This window comes from Pan troglodytes, chromosome 11 (assembly GCF_028858775.2).
Source record: "Pan troglodytes isolate AG18354 chromosome 11, NHGRI_mPanTro3-v2.0_pri, whole genome shotgun sequence".
NCBI lineage: Eukaryota > Metazoa > Chordata > Mammalia > Primates > Hominidae > Pan > Pan troglodytes.
The window spans coordinates 3625736-3638600 of NC_072409.2; the positions used below are offsets into that span (position 1 = coordinate 3625736).

The 12865-nt window shown below is 56.3% G+C and overlaps 1 protein-coding gene across 2 annotated transcripts in view; it reads right to left on the reverse strand.

Annotated features, from left to right (window-relative positions):
* Nucleotides 1-12865, reverse strand: part of COL5A1 (collagen type V alpha 1 chain) — a 210389-nt gene that overhangs the window by 55707 nt on the left and 141817 nt on the right. For both annotated transcript variants that reach the window (XM_016962039.4, XM_016962040.4), the window contains exons 28-31: nt 8397-8441; nt 5808-5861; nt 3430-3537; nt 2478-2531 (exon numbers count right to left, since the gene is read on the reverse strand). In XM_016962039.4, the coding sequence (XP_016817528.1) occupies nt 2478-2531; nt 3430-3537; nt 5808-5861; nt 8397-8441 (261 nt within the window). The remainder of the gene's footprint in view (nt 1-2477; nt 2532-3429; nt 3538-5807; nt 5862-8396; nt 8442-12865) is intronic.

Here is a 12865-nt window from a genome sequence, read left to right on the forward strand (position 1 = left end):
TCTATCCATCTATCTGTCTACCTACCCACCCACCCACCTACCCATTCATTCCATCTGCCTACCTATCCACCCACCCCTCCATTCACCCAACTGTCTACCCACCTGCCCACCCATCCATTCACCCACCTATCCACCCACTGGCCTACCTATGTATACATCTACCTGCCTACCTACCCACCTAACCATTCATCCATTTGCCTACCTATCCACCTACCCCTCCATTCATCCACCTGTCTACTTACCTGCCCACCCATCCATTCATCCACCTCTCTGCCAAGCAGCCCACCTATGTGTCTATCCATGTGTCTACCTACCCACCTACCCATTCATCGATTTGCCTACCTATAAACCCACCCCTCCATTCATCCACCTGTCTATTTACCTGCCCACTCATCCATCCATCTACGTATCTACCCCACCTGCCCACCCATCCATTCATCCACCTGTCTTCCCACCAACCCACCTATCTGTCTATCCATCTGCCTACACACCCACACACCTACCCATTCATCCATCTGCCTACCTATCCACACCCCTCCACTCACCCACCCACCTATCTCCTTATCCATCCTCTCTACTCAATAAGTATTTCCTAAGCATTTCACAGGCTTCAGCTCTAGAAAGCCAAATGGAGTTTCATCATGCTCCCTCCCCTGCCACCATCCCCCACGCGTCCATGTCCATAGGCGGGTGGCTGGTGTTTGGGAGAAAGGAACACACACTGCTGAGCTGAACTGAGGTGAGACATGAACATTGCACTGTGACATTGTATTTTCTGTGCCTCGTGCACGTTGTGTTGGCGTCCCACAATCCCTTTAAATAAAGCACAGCAGCTTGCAGAGTTGGGAATGAATGCAAATTTATGCACTGACTGTAGCACCTACCAGCTCTTTAATTCTAGAAGTCTGCAAGGTGCACACAGACCAGAGATGGATTTAGGGACTCTGACCTGGTGAATATCCAAACACCCACGCAGGAAGCAGCACCGCAGTGAGGTCGCTCAGCTGCCCACAGGGTTGGCGCTGGCCACTGTCTTTGGCAGGTCTCTATTTGTCTGGCTTAAAATCCTGTCCTGAATGCACACTTGTATCCATGAAGAGCTCACACATGTCCAAACCTTGTATTTCTCACAGGTGACTGAGTTCAGCCAAGCCACTCATACGCCCACCTGCCAATCTAGGCAGGGGGCAGGACCCAGGAAACCTCAGTGCAGGTGACACAGAGCTCAGCTCAGAAACCAGGTCACTGTGCTGATGGCTACTTCTAGTCTCTGCCCAGGACACAACTTTCCAAAAAGTTGCCTGGACTTGATTTATACCACCCATCTTTCCCAAACTTCTCTTCTTTCCATCCCCAGAGGGATGTATATTAAGAGAGGAAAAGTGCCCATCAGCCCCTTGACCACATTCAGTGACGATGCTGCGGTCAGCAGCTACATCACACCCACGTTCAACGAGCCACTGTTAGATCCTAAATGAAATTCCTGTTTCACAGCAAGCTACCTCTCCTGCATATGGGGTGTGCATCTACACACACGGAGCAGGGGGCTTCGCATTCCACAGGAAGGACGGATAGGAGCATTTCCTTAATGAGAATGGAAATACCTGGAGGGCAGCCCCAGCCCACCACGCCCGTCCTCCTGTTAACAAGACTGCTCCAGTGAGACCGAAAAGGTGCTGAGGCTAAAAGGAGATGCCTCGGGCAGAGGCAGATCTGAGAAAGACGGGACCCGCTTCGGCTGTTAATTATGTCTCCAGTGCAGGCAGCTGGTTATTCTTTAAGGAAGAACCATGAATAATAAAATGTGAGATTTGAAAAAAAAATAACATTTTCAATGATTTCCAAAGCCTCAAGGAGCTGTTTCACTTAAACCTGAACATGATTTCACATAAGAAAGATTTCCTTTTTCTTTTATACTCCATTATGAGCAAATAGCCTTCAAATCGCCAGTGAGGTGGAGTTGAGAGGCGACCACCCCACGGATTCTGGGTATGGACAACCCAGGGGAAAAGGGCCACCAGCCAAGCAACAGGTGCAGAAGACGGCAGGGGACTCCAGGAGGACCCCAGAAGGACTCCAGGTGCCTGTGCTGACTGGGGCAGAAGACTCATTGCCCAAGAGCCTCCTTTCAACTCGGCAAATTAATGCAGAAGGCAGTGAACACGGTGGAGGCTAAGAGCCACAGTGTCACACACGCCCCCAAGGATGGGGAGTGGATGAACCTGTGCAGGGTGGAGATGGCCGATGGAGCATCCCTCCACCTGTCCCGGGACACCTAACATAGCTGGATGCAAGGTGAGGAGGCCTGGCGGTACAACCCCCACGCCTGCACCGGGACACGTAACATGGCCGGAAGTTATTGGCAGAACATCCTTCCACCTGTGCCGGGACACCTAACACGGCCGGATGCAGGGTGGGGAGACCGGGCAGAACATCCCTCCGCCTGTCCCGGGACACCTAACACGGCCAGAAGTTACCTTTGGTCCTTGTCTTCCTGGATACCCTGGTAACCCTGGGACTCCGAGTTTTCCCTGGGGGAAGAAAGAGTTGCATTAATGGCCAGCACGGTATTGCTCCATCCGTTTCCCCGGAGCAGAGAGAAAGGACATGCGTTCTGGCAGGGGCCTGGAGGAGGGTGTGGTTTCCAGAGGCGGGGGCACACGTCATTATGCAGAAGCCGTGCCTGCCCTAGGTGGAGGGTGACTGCCAGCACCCATGAAATCCAGGGGGTACCCGATGGTCCCTGCACCGAGGGAGAAGCGAAGGCCCCTGGAGGAGAGGTCGTGCCACTGTGGAGCAAAGCGATTAGAGGCAAATGCCTCAACTCAGCGTGTTCATCCCGGGGCACCTCTGAGCCCTTTTGTATGGGTCCGCGTAGCAGGATAGGGCAGGAAGTCTGGACCACTGCATGCACCATTCCTGCCTGAGCCCAGGGTGGAAACAGGGTGGAGCCAGGGTGTGTGGCTGGCCCGGGAGCCTCCCACAGCTGGAAACTGCAGGCCTATTGATGGCTGCATGCCCAGAGCCTGCTCCAAGGACCCCGGCCTTCCTTCCTGCCAGGCTGCCACACCTTCAGGCCATGGTGGGGACACCATTATTACCCAGCTGTGGGGGCGGGAATGTGATAAGGATGGGGTCCTGGAATGCTGGGGCTCAGAACGCAGGCTTTGTAGCCACCGGGAGGAAGGAGCCTTCCAAGGCGATGGTGGAAGGCTGGGAAGGGGCGAACCCGGGACAAGGAAAGGGTCATCATTCAACCAACAGCTTCATAGGAACAGCAGCGAGAACCCAGGGTGGAGACAGGAGCCCGCTCAGGAATCACCCCCACCCCATGCCTAGGGCAGCCACAGCCAACGGGAGCCTGAGGCCATGGGGAAGGGCCTGTCAGATCCCTCCCAAGAAAGTGGCTGAACGTCCCACATCACAAACCTTCTCCCCAGGGGGTCCCAGAGGACCGGGGTCACCATTGGGGCCTCCGCGACCCTTTGGGCCTTCAGGGCCATCTTCTCCCCTGGGACCGGGTGGGCCGATCTCCCCCTGCAAGCCAGAAAAGAGGAGGTGAGAAAACCACACCCCCCACACACACACTATTCTCCACCACCATTCTGAGAGCAAGGAGCAAGGGGACAGGTCACAGGCACCCTGTGGTCAGAGCTGCTCCACCAGCTCGGCCTCACTCAGACCACGGAGCTGCTCCCAGAGCCACTGACAAAGCGAGCGCATTGTACCGCGAATTCCCAGGCTCCCGGGCTCTGCGGAAGCTGGTCTCTGCACCGAGGTTGCCTGCTATTTATTTTCTCAAGGCTGCAGGCTCCTACTTCCCAATTACCTTCTCTAAATTGAGTGCCTCTTAGCTAAAATAACTTTGGTTAACAATAGTAGCTCTGAATTGCTGTTTCTCCAAATAGAGCAGAGTGACTGGGAGCTGCTGCTGCTTCTGAAACCCCAGGAGGTATGGAAGTGGACCCCAGCCCTGGATGGGGCAGTTACCTGGGCATAACGAGCACACGGGAGGGCTTCAGGAGGCGTCCCAGGAACAGACGGGCTTAAATTCCGCCTCGTCCAACTTCCTCAAGTTACAGATTGGGAGCTCAGGGCTCAGAAAGGGGAGAGGGCTCTGGAGCCTGCCCAGGCAATGGTAGCGCCACGGCATAGTCTCTAAATGCCCTTCCCGGCACTCTTTGTCCAGCAATGGATGGATCCTCCTCTGATCATTTGTCTCTAAGAGCAGCTGTAAAGCAGTGGTGCAAGCCCACAATAGAAATGTGTATTGCTCAGATAGAGAAAAATGAATAACTTCCTAATTCTGAGGCTCTAATCTGTCATCGGGTCAGGAACTCTCTGTCCCTAAGAGGTGTTCCTCTAGTTCAACAAAATAATCCGGCACACATTTACAGAGCACCGAGAAGGTGCAAAGTGCCAGGCTGTGCTCTCTGAAGAGGTCCGCATATGGGGTCCTGTTCCCTGGGCTCAGGATGGGTCCCACCCCTGCATCCCACCCTCGTCCCATGGCAACGAGAGCTCCACTCTCGGAGCCCTGGCACGGGAACGTGTGTCATCTCTTCTGAAGCTGCACCCTCGTCACGTGGACGCCACATGTGTGAACAGAGGCATCAGAAAGGAGGAGAAAAGGACTTTCACCATCAAACCGAGAAGCCGCTGGGATGTGGGGATTCAGGAGCCTTCCACTAGGAAAGAACTTCTAGAATGGGTGCCTTTAGCAGCAACTTAACTGGGACAACATTGCAAAACAGACCCCCTCCTTCCTCCCCCTTCCTTCCCACAGAGGTGCAGATTGCCTCTGCCTTTTGCCTGCCAGGTCGGGACGAAGTACCAAGTGTGTGGGGCTTTCCTGTTCTGGAAAGCCACCTGCGAGCCGGTGCTGCAGGGCGACGACTGCGGCAGCTGGGTGACAGCCCTGCTGCAGCCGACAGATGTCCGTCCCGGTGCGTGCACAGCTGTCACCACGGCTGTGCCCACCGGAGGCCGAGGCGTCTTCGGTTCCTTCTGCTGGGCTTCTGCTCACTGAGAGGTTACTGGGGAAACCTCCAAGAGTTTTTTGGCCACCCTGGCTGCTCTAAGAGCTCCCTACCCTTCCTTCGTGCCCTTTGGGTCACCTTCTCTTTAATTACAGGAACGTGCAGCCCGTCACTTACTGTGGTTGCCGGCAAGCCCCAGTCCCTCCCAGCACCCACCGGCTTTCTCTGGAGCTGAGCTAAATTATTCATTTAAAAATAAGCCAGGTCTCCTGAGCCAAAATCAGAGACCACAGGACTGTGTGGGAGTCCCAGGGACCCTGAAGAACTGTCTGGGGACCAGGACGCTCCCCAGGCTCACAGGGATCCTAGACCCACGTCGCGTGCTGCCCTGTGGGCGCCGGCCCTGTGGCCTGGGCAGCAGCTGCGCTCCTTCGGTAGGCTGGGTCATTTCCGTAGCTGCTCTCCTTTCTCTTCCCAGGCACCACTTATCCCTCTTGAGTCAGGTGAGTAACTCTGCAGTCCACAGGTGCAGTCAGAAGTGAACCCAGCCCCCCTGACCCCCTGTGTGGGACACCGGGCGGAGGAGCTGGCGACCACAGGTTATTCCCAGTCCCCAAGGGGCAAACTGAGGAGGAGGAGGTGAAGAGGAGCTGGAGAGAGTCGGCCCCTGGGCTCCAGGCCACTGTCCCCTTCCCACCAGGAATCGCTACCAAGAGTTTACCTCCATTCTGAGAAGCTGCCCTGTGGCGGCAAACATCCCCACCCCCTCCCACACGGCCAAGCCCACCCAGCTTTCCCCAGCCCAAATCCCAAACCTGAGATGCTCACCCGATCACCCTTGATGCCCATGTCTCCTTTAAACCCAGGAAAGCCGTCTTCACCCTGAATATGGGACAAGAGAGTGCCTTAGTCTAGGCAAGAGGACCCGCCTCCCTGGCGGTCCCTTCCCCGCTCCAAACAACCACACTCAGCACCAGGTCCCCCACGCTTGGGGGGCAGCACACGGCCCGGACGGGGTGGGCTTGGGGCCCATCCCTCGAGAATGGCTTTCCCGTGAGCTCTGCGTTCCCAGCTGTAACATTCTGAAGCTGGAGAGAGCTGCGTCCCTGCTTCTTGGGCAGGCCCAGTTTGAATCTGAATGTTCTGCATGGCGAGGCCTCAGCAAGCCCAGGCCCCTGAGCTCCCGGTATCATTTCTCAGTGCACTCTGTGGCGTCCCATCAGCACTGAAGTGACGGGTAAAGGGGGTGACAATTGAGGACGGGGAGCTGGATGAAAATGCCCCTGCAAAGAATCCCTAACGCCTGCTCTTGCCGGCACTGCAGTAACAGGCAGTGCTTTCTGAAGGGTAGGGGTGTTGCCGGGGGCGGCGGGGGAAGTCAGCGGCCCGCGCACCCCTGGGTTACTGGTGAACCTGGGACCCAAGTGAGGCTGCCGCGCGTCAGTGCCCCCTGCTGCCCGTTTGAGTCCCTGGTCTAGACGTTCCCCATCCCGGAAACCACAGGGCAAAAGCCCTCAGATCCTTCCGCAGAGGGCACGGGTGGCTCCCAGAGAGAGGGCCCTTGGCTGGGCTTTTCCTGTCATTATTCAGGGGCTACATCTTGATCCAAAAAGAGTGAAAGGACAGGATCTGGGGACTCAGCCGGTCGTAAACATTCAAGGCCCGGCTGGGGGCACACGCAAGGGAGGCAGCTTTCTGTGCAGTGAGAATCCAGCCCTTTCCAGCCAGCGCCAGCTCCCAGGGCTCCCAGGGCCCCCAGGGCCTCAAGGCACTTGTTCACAGTGTTCACGTAGTGCTGGAAGCTGAGCAGCGGCCACAAATAATGCAGAAGTCCACAAAGACGGTCCCTTGACACTGCCCCACTCCTTCCCCAGACCATGTCGGGCTGCCTGCGTGGCCCTCGGGAACAGTGCGGGAGCTCTCCTGGCAAGAAGGCATCCCCTGCACAGCCCAATCAGTATCATCTCAGGTAGCCCTGTCTCTGGCTAGGGACAAATGTGACAAGATCAAGCGGCAAAGCTGGACTCTGTGAAGCCACCTTGAAAAGGATGAAAGGTCCTCAGGTGAGGGAGCCTCCCGGGGACCAACGGGATGGAATTCTGGGATGGGGACCCTGTGTTCGTTAGGCCCTCGTGTTCCGAAGCCCCGACGGACTCCATGTAGAAAGCGGTGCTCTTGGAGAGGCCAAAGTGCTCAGCTTTCCCGGATGAGGACTTAGGATTCCGCTGTGCGGATGCCCTTGGGAAGGAGCCGAGATGGCACAGGCTCAGGCCTCCTGGCTGGTCCTCCCACAAGGGCAGACACTAAGAACAGAAACCAGGGACAAGCACGCTCAGCAGACTCCGTGGAACAAGAGCGTTCCTGCTGCCACATCATTTCTGATTCAGTTGTGGCCACTCAATGCGTCCCCTCGGGAATGGCTTTAAGGCCGGCAGATTTCACAAGAAAGGATCCAAGCGACATCTTCGACAGGTAGCAAATAAGGAGTCTCGGCACGTGGACCATCCTAGCAGCAGACGCCAGCACCCGCACTCCAGCCCCGCAGGCCACCGTGGCCAGGGGAGAGCCCAGGGTCTGCCCAGCAAAGGGGACCAACATGCCTTATGGAAAGCAAGTATTGCATGGCTACACGGCATGGCAGGGCGAACCCACAACAGAGCGTGAGGCCACGGTGGGGAGGGTGGCACGGTGAGGCTGCCCCTGAGTCCTAAATCTGTGTCATAACTGGGCCTTGGATTTGGCTCTGAGCTTCCTTCCACCACAGTGAGAAGAGAAAGGTGGCCGGCCACGCAGCTCCATGTGGCTCAGGCTGTCGCCGCTGCAGGCTGCAGCCAAGCTTCTGACTCTGGCAGGCATGCATGGAGGTGTAGTTTAGCTTTGTCTTCACCACAGTGATCTGCTTAGGCCTGACCTGCCCCCACGGACCATGGCCAATGGCACGGCCTCTCTCCCTCCCTGCCTGGCTCTGCTGCACACTGTGAGTTTCTGCAGCTTGAGCTGCCCAGGGATGAACATCTAACAACTAAATGGACCCTCGTGCCAGCGGCCATGCAAGGCGGCCCACCTGGGAGTGGGGAGGGTGACAGGTGTCCACTGGCCCCTGCAGGCACGTGGGGGGCTGTGTGTTGTCTCTGGGGCCAAGGCCTTCTCCTTGTGCAGAGGTACAAACCCTGGACCCACTCAGCTCTGCTAGGAGATGTGCCCCTGGGGACCCGAGGGCCTATCCTCCTCAACTTAACTGTTCTTCCGTCTGCAAACAGAGACACTTTCCACAGAGTGGCATCCATTCGCCTCAGTACTCAGAGGCGACATCCACCTCAGCTGGTTTCATGGAAGAAGCATTGTGGGAGGGCCCCGCTGGCTGGAATTTGGCTCCGGACTAAGCAGGGGGCCCCACGGCTGCAAGGACAGACTTACCTTCTCGCCCTTTGTGCCCTTCAGACCACGGATGCCATCGGCCCCCTGTGCGGGTGGGAAAAGAAAAAGGAGTGAATGGTTACAAGTCTCAGCCTTTCTAGAGCTGTCGCAGGCGTGTCAAGACAGGCTGAGCTCGCCGAAGCTGACAGATGAGGCCAGCGCCCTGCCCTCAACACACTTCCTTCCATATGTCCCCCTGTGGCCTCAGGAGGCCCAGCGTGTCCACAATTCCTGGGCTGACTCCACTGACTCCTATTCTTTATGCAAAGACCCAAGCCCATCCCCCACCTTCCAGCCCAAGCTCTGGACCCGCCCTTCCAAGGGCCCACACCCGGCAGCCAACACACCCCTCCTGCTTCCCATTATAGCATCATCTTCTAGAAACACCCCCACCTTTCAGAGGTTTGGGGAGGAAGCAGGAAGTGAGGTCTAAGGCAGACTTGATTAGGTCCCAGCTCCCCCTCCATGGCCTCTGACAATGCCCCAGACTCCTGCGTGCCTCAGTTTCCTCATTTGGGAAGTGGAGAGGACAACAACCCTTACCTCGTTACCACTGTTGGGAGGGAAATGCCTGCTAAGCTCTCAGAACAGCACCTAGCACCCAGCACACAGCAGGTGTCAATAAACAGAAGCCCAGTGCCATGTATTTCAACTCCGTGTTAACATGAAGAGATGATACTGTGATATTACTAATGAATGATGATAACATATTTGTTGCAGTTGTCATGAGTTCAGGACACACCATCCCACCTCCCTGCTGAACAGGAGTTTCTGGGACGGGGCCCAGGACTATTTCTCTGACACTCTCACTGTGCCAAGCACCTGGGGCAGTGGAGGTAAATCTGTGGGGTGGAATTACGCAGCCACACCCTTGCTGTTAATGTCTGACTTCAGCCCTCCCAGCAGGGTGACGTTTAGCTAGAGAGACTACCTCGGGCTACCTCAGGCCACCTGCCCATGGGACTTGAGAGAGAGAGAGAAGCCACACTGCCCCCGGCACCGGGATTCCAGGCTGAGGCTGAAGCCGGGGCCACAGAGCACTGGAGGACGCAGGGGCTGCCGGCTGCCCTCTGGTGGTCAGAACTTCCCACATACTTGGCAGTTCTGGCCTTTCCCCAGGTCCTGGAGAGGGAGGGGCTCTGGGAAGGGATGGAGACACGGAGGAGCTCCTTTCTGCAGAGGTGGCTGGGCTTGGGCTGCGTGCCCTGGCCCTGCCAAGGAGCTGCGGATGTAACTGCAGAAACGCCTTCCACTCCAGTGCCAGCTGCAAGGCACTTCCAGCCACGCAGACAGGGCAGCGGCGTGGTTGCCCTGAACCATAATCACTGGAGGATTTGGAGCACGGGGGACAAGCAAGAGCTCTGCCACTACACCTGCAGGCACCATTGCTGAAGTCATGTCTGCTTCACACCTGGCCGCCACCACTAGTGGAGAGGCCTGGGACACCTCCCTCCACGCCCAGCACAGGGCGGAGGCAGCCGGGAGGGCAAGGTGGGCTCGGAGCAGCTCTGGTTCGCCTGGCCTGGCACTTGGCACACTAATGTGGGCCAGCATGGAGCGCCTTGTGGGGGACAGGGCACAGCTCAGAAACAGCACTGGCCCAAGCAGGGAGGCCGACTCCAAACAAGCCTCTCCTATACTAGTCTCTGCCCCAGTCTGAGATGGGACATGGACCTCAAGATGGAGAGGAAGCACCGGACAAACACGGCATGCGTATTCCAGGGCTGAGTGGGAACGGCCAGCCAAGCCGCGAGGAGGCTCAGAACAGCCTGCTGCAGGCCGCTGCCCCCACTGAGCACAGCACACGCTTGGCAGCACCTGTGGGCCTGGGCAGCCCAGGAAGGTGAGAAGTGACTCAGCTGGGCCAGCTGCTGAGAGGCGAGTGGTTTCTAAGCACTTGGTGGTGGTTTTTTCCAGCAGACGCCTTCTTCCAAAGCAATCCTGGCTGGAAGCCCCCAGAGTTTTGAAAAGAGAACAGGTAGGGCCACGCTGGCTGACACGGAGCTGGGGGCCCCAGAAAACCACCTGCCATCTCACCACGGTGCGGCATCGCCTCAGAGACAAGAGCCCCAGAACCCCACCGAGAAGGGCTTTTTAGGAGATGAGCTACTTTCTTTTCTTAGGGCAGTTTTGAGTCCTCACCATACTTGCAAAATAGAAGAGCAACTTTGGATTCTGCTTATTTCCTCTGAAACACACAGGAAAATCGCAGGTGTGGCTGAGAATACAACCAGGGTTGAGCCTGCTCAGCAGGGTCTGATCCTGAATGCAAGGCGATGTCCAGCTGCCCCTCCCTGCCCTGAGTCCTGGGGGACTGGGTTTGTGTGGCTGGCATTATTTCCCAGGAGCACTAAACTCCCTGGCACAGCACCCGGGGGCATTGGCACCAGCTCTCCTCCCTCTGGCTGGGCAGGCTGGGGGACGCTGCTGCTCCCACCCTGCCCATGCCCTGCTGAGAGCAGGCAGGTAGGACCGCAGCCTCCTGAGACCCCTCCCGGTCCTACAGTTCTACCGTTTCAGGATCCCCATCGGAGGAATGGGACCAACTAGACAGAACCAGCCGCAGCCTCCTGAGACCCCTCCGGGTCCTACAGTTCTACCATTTCAGGATCCTCGTAGGAGGAACGGGACCAACTAGACAGAACCAGCACTTCCCAGGGTTTCTTGGCCACGGGGCTGTTGACATTGGGGCTGCTGTGTCCGTGGTGGGGTGAGCAGCACCTCCCATTAGAGGGCACTCCCCAGTCATGCAGGAAGTGGCCCTGGCTGGGAAGGACTGGACTGGGGCATCCGTGACTCGGCCGGCCAGCCGCCCCGGGAAGGAGCACTCAGGAGCTGCAGCACGGCTGGGGCCAGATGTGCACACAGCCCAGAGAGGGACAGGCTTTCGCCCAAGGCCTGGATGTGAACTCATATTTGGGGCCTCCTGGCAACCCCCTAGCAGCTGGGGGCTAAACGAGGGGTGGATTTGACTCTGCTGACAGTCAAGCTTAAACAGGTGCCCCTTCAGACATGCAAGGCAGAGGGAAGCCTGGGGGTGGGCTAAAGGTCAGTGAACTCAAAGGAACACAAAGGGAGCCTGCTGTGGCCTGAATGTCTGTGTCCACCAAAAACTCATATGGTGAACCCCAATACCCGAGGCAATGGAACTAGGAGGTGGGGCTGTGGGGAGGTGACTGACTGGGTCACAGGGTGGAGCCCCTGTGATTAGGATTATGCCTTTACCAGAGGCCCCAGGGTGCTCGTTCCCCCTCTTCTGCTATGTGAGGACACAGTGAGAGGGGACAATCAAGGAACTAGACAGCAGCCCTCCGCAGACACTGAATCTGCTGGTGCTGTGATCTTGGAATTCCCAGCCTCCAGGACTGTGAGAAATAATTTCCTGTTGTTTACAAGCCACCCATTTTAGGGTCTTTTTGTTATAGCAGCCCCAGTGGACTAAGAACCTTTTCCTGGGAAGAAGGTAGGGCTTTGGTGGAAAATAACGGGCCCCCTCTCACCAAGGACTATTCACCTCAAATGGCGGCAGCTTGGCCCACGCCCTGCCACCATCACTGCCACCCGGGCCAAACTCATGAGGCGCCGACACCACTCACGTTTCCAAATGCACAGGAGTATGAGAAACTTTTTCCCCGATGAAAATAATTTTAAACCTCGGTTTTCCTTCCACCCTCTGCTTCCAAGTCTAACTGGATTGCTCATGTCATGAATGAATTTTAATCAGATAGACAAGATAAGAGCATTCTCCATAAACATTTTAAAGCAAACACCTTTTTAGCTCACAGAAGCAGCGTTATGCAATTAGCCATGTATGGGAGTTGGCAGAGGCTTCTGCTATGCGACAGGAATTTGTAAAATAAACATGCTATAGAACTCACATAATCAGCATTTCTACTAAATTATCACCCTTATAAAATTCGCTAGGCATTTTGCTGGTAGAAGCTGGCTTTAGGGAAAAACCTGACTCGCCTAAGGCTCCCAACCGTTGGGAGGTCTCTCTTCAATACCTCGTGAACTTGGAATGTCCTCATTCCTGGGAAATGGAAGTCGGGGCCTCCCGGGGACAAGGGTGGGGCACTTGATTTGGAACCTGGTTTGATTTCTGACAGCAGCCTTGATTTTAGTGTAATCTGGGGCATGTCACTGAAAACTGATGTCTTGGGCTCTCAGAGCAGGTGAGGGGTGATCAGCCAGAGTCAGGAGGGTTGACTCGGAGCAGACGACAGTTTCCAGTTGGCCTCCATGCCCCAGGGCGGCCACACACTTCTGATGTGCAACAATGTTTGAAAAGCATAAAGCCCTTCAGACCAGGGAGGTGAGGGGCAGGGGAGCTGGTGAGTCATTTCTACAAATCCCTCAAGCTTGACTAGTTGCTATATATACACACATATTCCTTCACAACCAGTTAAAAGCATCTCGAAGGAAAGAATCATCATGAGCCTTTAAGATACTGCAAATCCCCATTCTCA